Source organism: Galeopterus variegatus, unplaced genomic scaffold, assembly GCF_000696425.1.
Source record: "Galeopterus variegatus unplaced genomic scaffold, G_variegatus-3.0.2 Scaffold3614, whole genome shotgun sequence".
Taxonomy (NCBI): Eukaryota; Metazoa; Chordata; class Mammalia; order Dermoptera; family Cynocephalidae; genus Galeopterus; species Galeopterus variegatus.
The window spans coordinates 176,176-190,594 of NW_007729725.1; the positions used below are offsets into that span (position 1 = coordinate 176,176).

Here is a 14,419-nt window from a genome sequence, read left to right on the forward strand (position 1 = left end):
GAACTTTGGTTCTCCCCTCTTGCCCCACGGCCTCCTTGGTTGCACACAGGAACCAAATCTTGCAATAAAAATAAATGCTTTGACCTTGAAAAGACATGTATCCCTTCCCCTCATTGTTCATCTGCCAGAAGTAGTCACATGGCCATGTATCACTGCAAGGGGACAGGGAATTGTAAGTTTCCTGTGTGCCCAGGACATGGGTGAACACTTATGAAAATAGTATGAAGAAACACGCAGAGAACACCTAACCTTTTTGAAAGTCCAGTGCTGGGTTCTCTCACAATAGATTTTTATTAGTTGATACTGACGACAGTCTTAGAAGGTTGACATTATTTTCTTTTTTATGGTTTTTGCCATCGCTGCTCTTGGAGGTTACATAACTTGCCCCAGAGTTCACACTAATAAGTGGAGGGAAGTCTGAATCCCTTTCTTTTCTCCATTTCTCAATTTCTTAGAATGATCTCTTTTCCATCCCACAAGAGATTTATTTTTGTAAGGGGGGAAGGTAAGGTACTGGAAAGGGATACACGAGGGCTGGCAATCCTACTGGCAATGAGTTATTTCTTAAGCTGGGAAGTGGGCACGCAGATGTGTATGTAATTCTTTATACCTTTTGGTCTTAAATATCTTTTGTAGGGCCGGCCCGGTGGCGCACTGGAGAGTGCACCGCTTGGGAGCACGGCAGCGCTCCCGCCGAGGGTTTGGATCCCATGTGGAGACCGGTTCCCACTCACTGGCTGAGCGTGGTGCGGGCGCAACACCGAGGGTTGCGATCCCGTTGCCGGTCCCCGGTACGGGCGCAACACCAAGGGTTGTGATCCCGTTACCGATCAGTAAAAAAAGACAAAAAGGAAAAAAATATATATATATATCTTTTGTAAGGGAGCCAATAGAATCTGAGAACCAGTGACAGATTCTTATCTTGAAAAGAAAAGCATTTTTCTATGAATATGGGAAGCCAGAAAGCAGGACATACAGTATTGTTAACATTTATTGAGCCCATACTATGTCCTAGATAATTTTATATAATTTACTTACATACATTAACTTCTCTCACTCTTCCAACAATCCTGTGAGGTAGGTACTGTTATTATTCTCACGTTAATATGAGATGAGAAAATTGAAACAAGTACAGATTAAGTGATTTATCTAAGTCACACAGTTTATTAAGGGAAAAACTGGATTTGAACCAAGCGTTCTAATTTCAGCATATGTACATATGACTAATACTCCCCTAAGAGGTGGACCAGGAGCCAAATTTTCGGAGGTGGGTGAAAACCTTTGTGCATCTCCTGCACAATGCCTGTTACATTCACTAGATGTTTACATCCAGTTAAACAGGGAATTCAAAATAGCTTTCCCATGACAGTCACAGAGAAGGGGTTGGTGGTGTTGGCAGCAATTTCAAAGAAATGGTTAACGCATGAGTTGACTCCCTTGGACTGGATGAAGAGGAAAGACCAGGTGATAATAGAGGGTTCTACCTATCGTGGAAACTTCCTTGGCAAGGAGGGTGGAGTTGGGAAGGGAGTAAAAAATTCCCGAAGCTCAAATGATCTACAAAACTACTCGGGGTTTTCTCCTGCTTGGATAGGGAGTTGGCTAGAAAGGCTATATAAAAAGTTTGGTGTCGATGCTGCTCACCAAATCACAGTTACTCCGGAACTGATCGTCTCATCGCCATCTCTCTTATTGCAATTCAGCCTCCCGACATACACGCGCACACACATAAACACGCTCCAGTTCAGGACTGCGGCATAAGGAACTCCCAGCCGGGACGCCCGAGCTGGAGGAAGCCCAGCCAAGCGTGCGGGATTGACAGCCCGCCCTGATCCGCGCTTGCGCTGCAGCCTGCGAGCTGTGGAAGACCGCCAGCAGGGGGCGCCCTCGCCCGGCTCGGCCGCTCTGTCTCCTCCCCCGCCCGCTCCCCGCCCCTCGCTTCCCGCAGCCAGCAGAGAAGGCGGAAGCAGCGGCGGCCGCGGCTGGGGCTCGGGCTCCGCTGGCCCGCGGAAGCAGCGGTGGCGGCCTTCGGCCCGGGGAGATTGGCCTTCGGACTTCCTTGCTTGGAAGTGCCGTGGCCGTCCTCTCCCAGAGCCCTGACTGAGCCGAGTGTGCGGCCGGGTGGAACCCTGCGCGCCTTGTTTGGCGGCCCAGCGCACTTGAGCGGTGAGTCTCCTTCGGGCGCCTCCTCCCGGGGGCTGCGGCCTCGCTTCCCCCGGGTCGGGGACGTCGCCCCCTGACCCGCCGCCTCCCCCAGGTCGGGGACGCGGCCCCCGTCCCTTCCCTCCGCTCTCCCGGCCACCCCCTCCCCTCTCACTCCAGTCCCCGGAGGGAACCCCGCTCCTACTTCCTCAGCCCTGCCTTCCCTTCCCAGAAAAGGAAATTGCTTCCTGGATTTTCCCATCTCTAGGAGCTGTTACCAGTTTAATTAAAAAAAAAAAAGAAGCCGTTCAAGTGCCCAGCGACTCCCTCTGTCACGGCCTTGGGAAAGCTATTTTTGGTTTCCCTGTTGAACTCGGTCAAGATCCAAGGCAGCGAATTTAAAAAAGAAAAAGAAAAAGTTTCAAATGACACGAGTGTTTCCTCGCCGGCCCCTGCACTAGGTGGTTCTAGCGATTGTTCCTGACACTGGGTTGATAAAACTGTTCCTAGTATTTGGCTTGAGGGGAACTCCAGCTGAGAGTTAGGACTGTCTTGAATGTGAACAGAAAGCACCTAAAGTATTAGCTGTTCGGATGTCTAGTATTTGTTTCTTTTGTTTCGTGGAGAGCAGATTACAGTACTGAATGTCTTGCTACACAGGTACAGGAACGAGAAAAACTTGTGAAGAAATTCTAAGTGTTGGCCTGGTGAACCTGGCCGCTGGAGTTTTATCCATTCTCCTTTGATTAGTAGGGAAGACGGAGGGGCTTTTCTGATTTTGAGGTTAGGGGTGTGGGGTAAGGACAGTGTGGCCTCTTGTGACTTAAGGAAGGAATGTGTTTCACATACTAGTTGCCCATGCGATAGATACAAGGAGCACATCAGAGTTTCAACATTCAAACACTATATACATCACAGTATTTATGAATTGTAACGTGAGGTCTTTTCTGGGATAAATTTTGGATATGTGGTGCTGATAAATTTTTGGCTACTTGGATTTTGAAAGAAGTGGTTCAAATCCTTGCCTCCTGAAGGAGAACAAATAGTGCCTAGAAAGGAGCATGCCCCTTGAATTTGGATTCAAAGTTAAGGTACAGTAATTAAATATTTTGCAGCATCTTCTGGACATTGCAGCACGTTTGTAGGTTTTTGCATTTTAGGAATAGATTTAAGGAATTGGTGAATAGTTCCTGTTTCTAAAGCTAGTAGCAAATTCAAGGTAATTTCTCAGGATTTTCTTTTACATAGTTTTACTCTATATGAGTTGTATGTTTACCCATGTATCAATTTCACTTGACTTGACATTGACTCATTTAAGGCATAACTTGTTGATTTCTTTAGCTTGGCACTTTCTCTCATTAGCATCTCTTGATCACAGAGGAACAAGTTTGTGGATCACCCTACTGCTCCCTCCCCAAGACATTTAACAATATTCTCTTGGGTTATAATGTGTACGCAGACACTAATTGGTGGAGTTAAGCCATGATTTATGACAAGGCTGTTTTCACTATTTATTCATTTTGCAGTCGAAATAAGTTGGCAGTAGTTACATCCCACGATATTTAATTAAAGTAGTACTTACCATACTAGATTCACAACTGCAAAAAGGGAATTGAAGTTATAAAGCTCTTAACTTAGAAGCTAAGGAACCATTTAAACTTTGTTTTATTCTTTATACTCATGTAGAAAGCCACATAAATGAGTCAAAAAGAGGCTGTCAGAAATTTTTATTTTCTGAAAACATATTAACTCTTACTTATTTGAGCTTACTTTACGTAAGCTAAAGTTCTTTCTCAAACCCACTTTTTATTTTTTTAATTTATTTTATTTTATTTTTTTTTGTCCTTTTTGAGACCGGCCGCACCGCGCTCAGCAAGTGAGCACACCGGCCATCCCTATATAGGATCCAAACCCGCGGCGGGAGCGCTGCTCTCTCCCGAGTGTGCCATGGGCTCGGCCCCAAACCCACTTTTTAGCAGTTCATGAAGGGGATCCTTGTGGCACAGTATGAGGTTAAAAAGAATCCTAGTAGAGCATAATATTTTCTGCCTGCATGCCGGATCATATTCTATTCACTTCTGTGGCTCACTCAAAGCACTTTTTGTTCTTCTCTTAGTGTTAATTAAAATAGCTGCTTCATTGTGGTTAAGTTAGGAAAGTGGTTTTTTGCTTAAGTGTTTGCGATCCGTAAAAGTAAAGGGAAAAAAGGCCTTACGTTGCCATAAAGGAAAATTAAACATAAAAATACTAAATGGTACTCAGAATACGGTTTTTGGCTTAATTTTCCCTTTGTAGTATAGTTACATGGGATTATATGCTGTATACTTAGAGGGTGAATGTCTGAAAAAGTTTATTTGGAAGATATAAGCTTCTGTGTTGCTCTTTTTTATATTGAAACATAACAGATTTTACATATTTGTAGGGTACAGAGTTGACTATCGATACTTGTATACAATATGTGATGATCAAATTAATTAGCATATTCATTACACAATGTAATCATTCTTTGTGTCCATTAACCAATTTCTTGCTGCCTCTCTTCCCCATCCCCCTTTAGTAACCACAGTTTTGTTCTCTCCTTCCGAATGTTCAACATATTATTGTGATTGTTGTTTGTTTGTTTGTTTCTTTTTTTTTTAGGTCCCACTTGTGAGTGAGGACATGCGGTATTTCTCTTTCTGGCTTATTTCACTTAACATAATTTTCTCCAAGCTTATTCATGCTGCTACAAATGGCAGAATTTCCTTCTTTTTTATGGCTGAGTAGTATTCCATTGTGTATATACACCACATTTCCTTCGCTAGTCATCCGTCAGTGGACATTTAGGTTGGTTCCATATCTTGGCTATTGTAAATAGAGCTGTGATAAAGATGGGAATGCAGGTATCACTTTGACCTGATTTCTGTAGTCCCAGCTTCTTGGGAGGCTGATGCTGGAGGATCACTTGGGCCCAGGAGTTCTGGGTTGTAGTGCGCTATGCCAATCAGGTGTCTGCACTAAATTCGTGATCAATATGGCGACCTCCAGGAGCAGGGGACCACTAGGTTGCCTAAGGAAGGGTGAACCGGCCCAGGTCAGAAACAGAGCAGGTTAAAACTCCCAAGCTGATCTGTGTTGTTTCTTAAAGCATGGAAAGTAACGTGAAACTTGAAGACATCTAGATTTTAAGAGTGCTCGCATTTGTCTTACAAGCCCACAGTGGAATTCCTTTTAAGGAGTTGTAACTGATTAAACAGGTTTTCTTAGGAACATATTAGCTATAAAAAGGTCTATTTAAATCTAAAGACATTCAGGTCTTTTGAATGTGGCTAGAAGAAGGTAGTGTGTAGACTATCCAATAACCCGAATTTTGAACTGGACATTTGGGTGGAAAAAGTAGACTTTAGCTCAGTGACTTTTGCCTTTGTCTTCTGGCTAGTACTTTGATATATGCTGTACAACTAAATAACAAATATTAATTTTTCAAAAGTGATTTTACTTTAAAAAGATAAAGTGGTTAAAAATTTAAGAGAAATATACCTCAGTATTGTCAAGGGTATAGAAAATGGGCTCTCATATATATTTTGTTTGTGGGAGTGGACATATTGGATAACCAGCAGTATCCATCAGAAAGCTTAAAAAGTTACATACTCATTGACCCTAAAATTCTACTTGGAAATTTACCTAAAGAAGTAATTGGACACAAAAATGTATATGGGAAGGAAAATAACAAAGGATATAAACCCTAGTGTAGCAAAACAGTGTTATTTGTCCTCAGATTCAGAGAATGTAAAGAGGGGCCTTATAGGGTGCGGGTATAATGATTAGTTCTACTGTTTGTCACTCTCTTGCCATTCCTTCTTTCAATCTGTATGAGCCCTCCTTAGGAGTCTACATCAGATATAACAAGGCTCTGGGAGCTNGGACCACTAGGTTGCCTAAGGAAGGGTGAACCGGCCCAGGTCAGAAACAGAGCAGGTTAAAGCTTAAAAAGTTACATACTCATTGACCCAAAAATTCTACTTGGAAATTTACCTAAAGAAGTAATTGGACTCAAAAATGTATATGGGAAGGAAAATAACAAAGGATATAAACCCTAGTGTAGCAAAACAGTGTTATTTGTCCTCAGATTCAGAGAATGTAAAGAGGGGCCTTATAGGGTGCAGGTATAATGATTAGTTCTACTGTTTGTCACTCTCTTGCCATTCCTTCTTTTCAATCTGTATGAGCCCTCCTTAGGAGTCTACATCAGATATAACAAGGCTCTGGGAGCTATTTTTAACTTTTCAAAAATATTCTATCAAAACTAAACAAATAAAATGTTGTTTCTTTGTTGATTCTTTGGAATTCTATCAACTCACTGTAGTAATGCTGGATAGCTCATGTGTAATAGTAGCTGAGGTCGGCACCTTAGTCTAATGTAATAAAAATAAAGGGAAATCAATTTTTAATGCAGCTTCATTGACAAATTCGTGAAACAGAGATAAACATAGTACAAAGTACATGGGCTCAAGGGTCAGGTAGACTTGAGTTCTGATCCCAACTCTGTTACTTATTAGTTGGGTAATTCTGGGCAAATGACTTATAACCTTTTTAAGCTCGTAGTTTCCACTTGATAAGTAGGGATATCAAAGCTATTAAATAAAATACTATATAAAACTGTTGTAGTGATAATGCATTCTTACTGCCAGGCACAGGTCTAAGTGCTTTGCACATTAACACATTTAATCCTCTCAGTAACTCTCAGGTGGATTCTGTTGTTAGCCCTATTTTACAGATGAGAAAATTGAAGCACAGAAAGGTTATATTACTTGCCCAGGTCATACACCAAGTAATGGAATAAAAGCGTTCAACTCAGATCATGCAATTCCAGCACGTGAACTCTTCACCACTTCACGGTACTGCCTTTCAAGCCATGACAGAGCCTCATCCTTTGTAGGTGCTCTCCAAATGGTACTCATAATCTTTGAGGAGAATAAAAAGGTATTTGTAGTGGTAAAAAGATCAAGGACTACTATCTTAATCTTCTGGCCAAGGGGCAGCAAGGATTTTTATATAAATATGAGACAGGCAGGGGACTAATTGTCTCCCCGTATTGACTGCGGGTAGACTGGAGGCTCACACTGTTTCTAGAACTATATCTGGCACATATTAGGAATTTTCCTCAAGGGTAATTATCTAAAATAGAGACATAGTTACACAGGCTGTGAATTGCTTTTAGACATTAGCTTCTCACTTGTAAGCCATAATGGTTTGGAATTTGAAGGCATCTCATCTGCTCGTGAGAGCAATAGTTTTCCATCGGCAAATGAAACATCACTTGTTTTTCCAGTCATTAATAATGAAACATAGTCACTTGACCTCACTGAAGGCAGATGGACATAAAGATATACTTTTTCATTTTTGTTCTTTCTACATAATAGAAATCTCCACACTGAGTATTTGGAAGTTATTGTGGAATTTTAGATCTAGAAGAAGAAACTGAGATCCAGACAGCAACTTCCCCGAGATCACACATCTGTTAGTGGCACGTGATCACCTCACTCCTTGTGCACTGCTCTTCCTGGCACTGCCCTGCTATAGCCATATTATTCTCTTCAGCTTAGGATACTCGAAGGTACTTCAGCAGCATGATTAAGTTCTTCAGCAGATGCTTATTGAACACCTATACTATGAAAAATTTTGTGCTAAATAATAAGGATATGAAAATTAAATCCTGACCTCAGTCACAGGAAACAGACATGAACAGATAATTATGATATAGATGAGTACTACAGTTGAGCTGCTTTTCCTTTTTTAACCTTATATTCTGTCATTGTACTAGATAGATCATGAACGCCTTAAGTGACTGACCCATCCTTTCTGTGTGCTCCAAGTGCTCTGCACAAATAATGGTATATACGTACTGAAGGAGGGAATCAGATAAGTTATGATAAAATAGTAGTCGTGAAGCAAAGCTCAAAACACTTTGTAAATAACATGAACACAACTAATATAACACAGCTAAAAGGTGAGTTGTGTAAACTATGTGCGTAGACATGTACATGTAAAGGCATTTTTTCTTGCTTTTTCTGCAGAGCAATTGGTAATCAAGTTACTATGAGTCTGTTAAACTGTGAAAACAGCTGTGGATCCAGCCAGTCTGAAAGTGACTGCTGTGCTGCCATGGCCAGCTCCTGTAGCGCTACAGCAAAGGATGACAGTGTGAGTGGAACTGCCAGCACAGGGAACCTCTCCAGTTCCTTTATGGAAGAGATCCAGGGATATGATGTGGAATTTGACCCACCCTTGGAAAGCAAGTATGAGTGCCCCATCTGCTTGATGGCATTACGGGAAGCAGTGCAAACACCGTGTGGCCATAGGTTCTGCAAAGCCTGCATCATCAAATCAATAAGGTACGTGAGCACAAGCAAGAATGAAGTGCTTATAATGGAACCAAATGCAGAGAACCAAATACACAGAACACAGGACATCCCAAGAGTATTCTTATTCATAAAAATCTAATTAGGAAGAACAACACTATAGAAAACTGAGAAAGTTAAGGTTCTTATCCCAGTTTCTGCTGTGGTATGAAAGGTGACTTCTATTTCATCCCTTCCCCTGACCCTTGGAAGAATAAGTAAATAAATAGCTACTTCTCCTTAAAGCAATTCTCATGCAGATTAGGGGGTGACTCTGTGCCTTAAGGAAATATTTTTTAAATGTACTTTAAATGATAATGCTACCCTAGATTATGATAATCTCAATCATGTGAGGAATGCTGACTCTGTAAGGGATCAGTTTTGATTTTAGTCACATTAAATTCTGTTGCTTGGTATCTAGGAGCAACTGTAAATTAACCAGTATTTTGAAAGAAAGTATTAACTGAAAGCTCTACCCTCATAATATATCCAAAATCTTATCCCTTCTCACTGCTTCCACTGCTACTGCCCTGTTCTGAATCACAATCAGCTCTCCAACAGGCCTACCTGCTTCTCCTCTCGCCTTCTGCCAGGCAGTTCTCAATACAGCAGTCAGAGTGAACCTGGTAAAATAAGTAAGATGATCTCACCTCTGCCCAGAACATTGTAACCAGTATCTGGAAGTAAAACCCAACACCGTTATAAGGCCCTATATGATAGACCCATGCATCTCTTCTGTGCTACCTTTGCTCTCCTTACACCCATTCCCTCTTTGTTCTTCCTTGAACATGTCAAGCACACTCCTGCCTTAGTGAATGGCTTTAACTGTTCTCTCTGCTTGGAACACTGTTGCCACAGCTGACACCTTAACTCCCTCCAGTGTGGCTCAAATCTCACATCTAATAGGTCCTCTGGCTGCCCTATTTATACCACAGCATGTGTCCATCCTACTTACCTCCAGCACTCCCAGTTTCCCTTACCAGGCTCTACGTTTGCTTTTTTCCTTAGCACTCTGCCTTCTAAAACACCACATAATCTATGTGTTTATCGTCTGCTCTCCCCACTGGAAGATAAGCTCCTTGAGAGCAAAGGTTTAAATCTGTAATATTTCTTGACATTTCCCTAATGCTGGCAACAATGCCTGACCCACAGTAGGTGCTCAGTAAATCATGGTTGCTTTAACTGAATGAAAGTACATGGGATTTCCACAAATGATTCAAATTCATCTCCTATGAAATAGATACATTTTACTGTAATTCAAAAGTAAATGGGAATATTTTTAGGTGACTAAGAAGTTGTAGGCAGGACAAAAAAATTGGAAGATTGGGGAGGTTTATAAGGCTCAACTTTTTTTCAGTTTATAATGATTTTTATTTATGTTGTATTTGGGTGAAAATGGTACCATATTATGGATCGTTAATTTTCCTGTAGGTAGAAATGCATAGTATTTTACCAAGTGTTACCCACCCATGCCCAGGGAGTTAACTAATTAACAGTTTTTTAATAGCTAGATATTCATAAAAATAGTGGGACAGTGGTTTGAAAAGAAAATAAAACCCACAAAAGGAAGTCAGGCTTTTTTTTTTCTATCTCCCTCTAAGCTAAAAATAACCCATGAAATTGGCTCTAATGTTCTTAAAGGACCTGCTCTGAAATTTCTTGTTATAGTCACTCAAGGAATCAAAATGCATCTCAGTCCACTTCCATTTTCTTTTGGGGTGTTTGCCAATACTGTGGATAATCGTTTTCAGTTTACTTTGTAAGTTTCTTATTTTCTCTTTGACACTTCTCACTTTAGGTTTAAGGTACATATTTCAGTAAACTGTTTATGGCTTCCTGTGCTTCTCAGAGAACATTTGGTAGTGTACTAATAACATTATGCAGTCTGGGAGAGGCCCCATAAAGATCATTATGTATCTCACCTCTGTTAGGTCTGAGCCATTTGACAGCAATCACCATTTTTAAGTCCTTTTTGCCTACCACAGCAACTAGCAGTGTTGAGCACATAGGTACTTGGTAAATGTTTGAGTGATTGATTAAGGTTCCGATAGCCTACCAGACCCTGTCACATTTTGAGTGTGAAGATTGCCCTTTAACTTTTCGGGATGTCTCAATGACAGACACTCAAGCTTCCCAAGAATGGATTTTCCCATCATAAGACAAAAGAAACCACTGGGAAGCAGGACATAGATAGAGGTCCTTTAACTGCCTATTACGTTGCACCCTAGACATACAAATAAAGGAAACCTTTTTTGCCCATCAGCTGGAGTGTTGTAGTGACAGTTTCAGAGTGAAAAATGTGGCCTCATGGGGTACCACTAATTTGTTAACTTACGATTGAGCAATGAACTATAGACATGTTGGTATTGTGAGCAGCACATTCCATCTTAGTTGTGTGTTGTATAGGTGCTGACAGAATAGAGGCCAGCCAGACTGCCAAAATTCCCATTCTTAACTTTTACCTTATTTTATGCCAATCAAAATATGATTTTATTCAATTAATGTTTCTCATTTTTTTTAAGCTGGAATGTATTCCAATCTCAAATCCCATAGCTTTTGATAGGTAATCAATATGGTGCTTGTTGTACTCATTTCATAAAAGAGTAGTTCATAAAATAGTTTATTTTGGTGATACTATGCAATAGAATGTGCTAAATTATTTTTCATAGTAAATAATAAATGGAGAATTTATTGTAGTAAATTAAAGTTGTTTGGATTTTCTAATGTGAATGTTTAAATCTACTCATTGTACATATCTTATTTGTTTCTTTTAGAGATGCAGGTCATAAATGTCCCGTTGACAATGAAATACTGCTGGAAAATCAACTATTTCCTGACAATTTTGCAAAACGAGAGATTCTTTCTCTGATGGTAAAGTGTCCAAATCAAGGTTGTTTGCACAAAATGGAACTGAGGCATCTCGAGGTATTAAAGTTATTTTCTAGCTGTTAGCATGTATGCAAGGCACCTCCTGTGTCCGTCTGTGTATTGCCAGTTCATAGCAAATGATATTTGGTTAATAAATTCTTGCTGAATTAATACCAACCCTTTGATTATTGAATATAAATGTAAATAGAAACCAAGAATTTCTTATTCTGTCTGCTGTTGCTTTGCCCCAACAATAATAAAAAAGAAATTAGTGTTCTTCTACAAGTTTTTTGAGTGAGCATTATCTGCAGTAAAGCTGAAGCACATTTTAAATACGTGTCATATTTTAATCCCATAGCTTCATTGCTCTCATTTTGAAATAAATAGTAAGTCCCATATAGCCATCATCTCAGTAGCCTCGTCATACTGTTTTTCTCAATTGTGCATTTTATTATGAACTACATGGAATACTCCTGTAGTTTGAGATTAAATAAAGCAATTAGATAATAAAATGATTTGCTTTATATTAAATAAATCAGTTACTAGCTTGGTATTTTTTAATCAGATTAAATAGTGTTAATGTTCTATTTGAAATTAAATGTTTAAGACAGATTTGTAACTTGCTCCTATTAGCTCTTTTTGAAGGAGTGGTCCTCTTGACGTAGTACTAAGTTGATAATCAGGAAATCTGACTTCTTTCCAGCTCTCTTCCCTAATTGCATGCATGAACTTGAGAATTCGCCTTATTTATATAAATTTGCAGTCCACAGCCATTATTTGGAGAAAAACCCTTAAGGCCTTCATATTGTGAATAATTCTGTGGTGTGTACTAGAAAAAGTCAGTTCAGTAGCCAGTTTTATAAAAGAGAACAGTGTATTCTTAGAAGAGAGTTCAGGGTTGACAAATACTAATCAATTACTTTTTTTTACTTATTGTAGGATCATCAAGCACATTGTGAGTTTGCTCTTATGAACTGTCCCCAATGCCAACATCCCTTCCAAAAATGTCAAATTGATATTCACGTTCTCAAGGATTGTCCAAGGAGACAGGTTTCTTGTGTAAACTGTGCTGTGTCGATGGCATTTGAAGATAAAGAGGCATGTACTAACTTGGATTTGTTAATTCTACTACTACTTAAAAAATTTTGTAAATGTATATTTGAGGGGGTTAGCAGTAGATATGGATATGACTCCAACTCTGAGTCCACATTATCAATTTGGGGAAAACTGATTTTTAAGAAAGAAAAGAAAGTTCAATAACCATTTAATTAAGTAGATGTAAAGCTTACATTTGGACATCTTTCTTAAAAATATTCTTTATACTAATTACCACTATTGTAGATCTGCAAATAACAAAAGCTTCTAGAAAAGGCACATGCTGATTGATTTTTCTATGTGATAGTTTAATGACCAATCATACACAAACAAATGAATGATTACTGTATAAGACTTATACAGAATTGTTTTCAAAAAGAGAATGGGTTGGGGCCGGCCCGGTGGCGCACTCGGTAGAGTGCGGCACTTGGGAGCATGGCGGGAGTGCCGCCGAGGGTTCGGATCCCATATAGAGACCAGTCCGCTCACTGGTTGAGCGCGGTGCGGGCGCAACACCGAGGGTTGCGATCCCGTTGCCGGTCATGAAAAAAGACAAAAATAAATAAATAAATAAATAAATAAATAAATAAATAAATAAATAAAAAGAGAATGGGTTGTTACAGCTATTACAAAGAATAAATTAAATCCCACAAAATGTGTTCTCCTTATGATAATTAATCATGCTATATACATGTAATGTATTCACTTTTCAGTATGTATGTTATACTTCAATTGAAAACTATATCTTTTGAAAAGAAATGTTATGTGCCTCAAAGCATCATGATAATAGAGCAGTTTTTCCATTCAGAAGCTGAGATGTAGAGAGGTTAAGTAATTTTATATTAATATTTTCAGCGGCAGAGCTAACACTACAGTTCTAGCCTTTGCTCCCTAACCTATGTACTCTTTACTAAAATAATCTAGATATAATTTATATTCTTTTCTACTATTACTTAGATAACTTCCTTATAAGAACTTTAGTTCTTATAAATTTGTATTGGTAATTTTCCCTAATTTCTTATGAGATCAAGCATACTATATTCATTATGTTGATAAAATATTCAAAAAAATCAGCCTTCTAAAGATGTAGAGAAGTCTCAGACATAATTAGAGCAAATTGGCATCTCCTTCCTAAACTTCAGTAAATTAGATGAACTTAACCTGAAGGTTAATTATTTCTCAGCACATCTACTAAAGTCATTGTATTCTAGAAAACAAGGCTCACCCTTCTGGGGCATTTGAGAATCTGGGCACCAAAGCCTCCTGCCCTAATACATTTGTTCTTTAACCCTGTCGACAAGAGTTGTAATTAAATCATCATGCTGCTGCTAAAAATTTTTGTAAGAAGCATTGCCAAATGATGTCCAAACTAGACACAGATGCTCTACCTCAGATTAAAAGGAAGTGAATTTTAAAATTCTCTTTTACCTGCTACCATATTCTTTTAAAGAGCTAGAAGTTTGTATGAATCTTGTTATTACACTGGCAAAGTGAGAAAAAAAATATTTTTATATTTTATTATCAAGTTTTTGCTTTACATAAATTGATGTTCTTTGTTTATAGTGAAAAATTACTTTTTATAAGAATTAGTTGTTTTTACTCTTTCAGATTTTCTCATGATTTTCTCATATTTCTCTAATAAAATTTAGATTCATGACCAGAACTGTCCTTTGGCAAATGTCATCTGTGAATACTGCAATACCATGCTCATCAGAGAACAGGTATAATGATTCTCTTTCATAAGTTAATATTTTCATAAATAGCTTAAAGTGAGTTAGTTTTTTTAATTGAAAATATAAATGAATAAGGCAAAATGAATACAGGTTGAAGAAGTATTAGAGCTGTGTGAAAATTTTTCATATAAATTAATATAATTAAATACTTTCTGAAATAAAACATCCAGCCCTTTTTAAGTCGTTAAAATTTTTTTTTTT

General features: G+C 39.0%; 1 protein-coding gene across 1 annotated transcript in view; it reads left to right on the forward strand.

Annotated features, from left to right (window-relative positions):
- The first annotated feature begins 2,107 nt into the window (after nt 1–2,107).
- TRAF6 (TNF receptor-associated factor 6, E3 ubiquitin protein ligase) overlaps nt 2,108–14,419 on the forward strand; it is an 18,512-nt gene continuing 6,200 nt past the window's right edge. Inside the window, exons 1-5 of the mRNA XM_008585545.1 lie at nt 2,108–2,166; nt 8,199–8,516; nt 11,297–11,447; nt 12,330–12,488; nt 14,135–14,206. Of these exons, the coding sequence (XP_008583767.1) occupies nt 8,221–8,516; nt 11,297–11,447; nt 12,330–12,488; nt 14,135–14,206 (678 nt within the window). The 5' untranslated portion in view covers nt 2,108–2,166; nt 8,199–8,220. The remainder of the gene's footprint in view (nt 2,167–8,198; nt 8,517–11,296; nt 11,448–12,329; nt 12,489–14,134; nt 14,207–14,419) is intronic.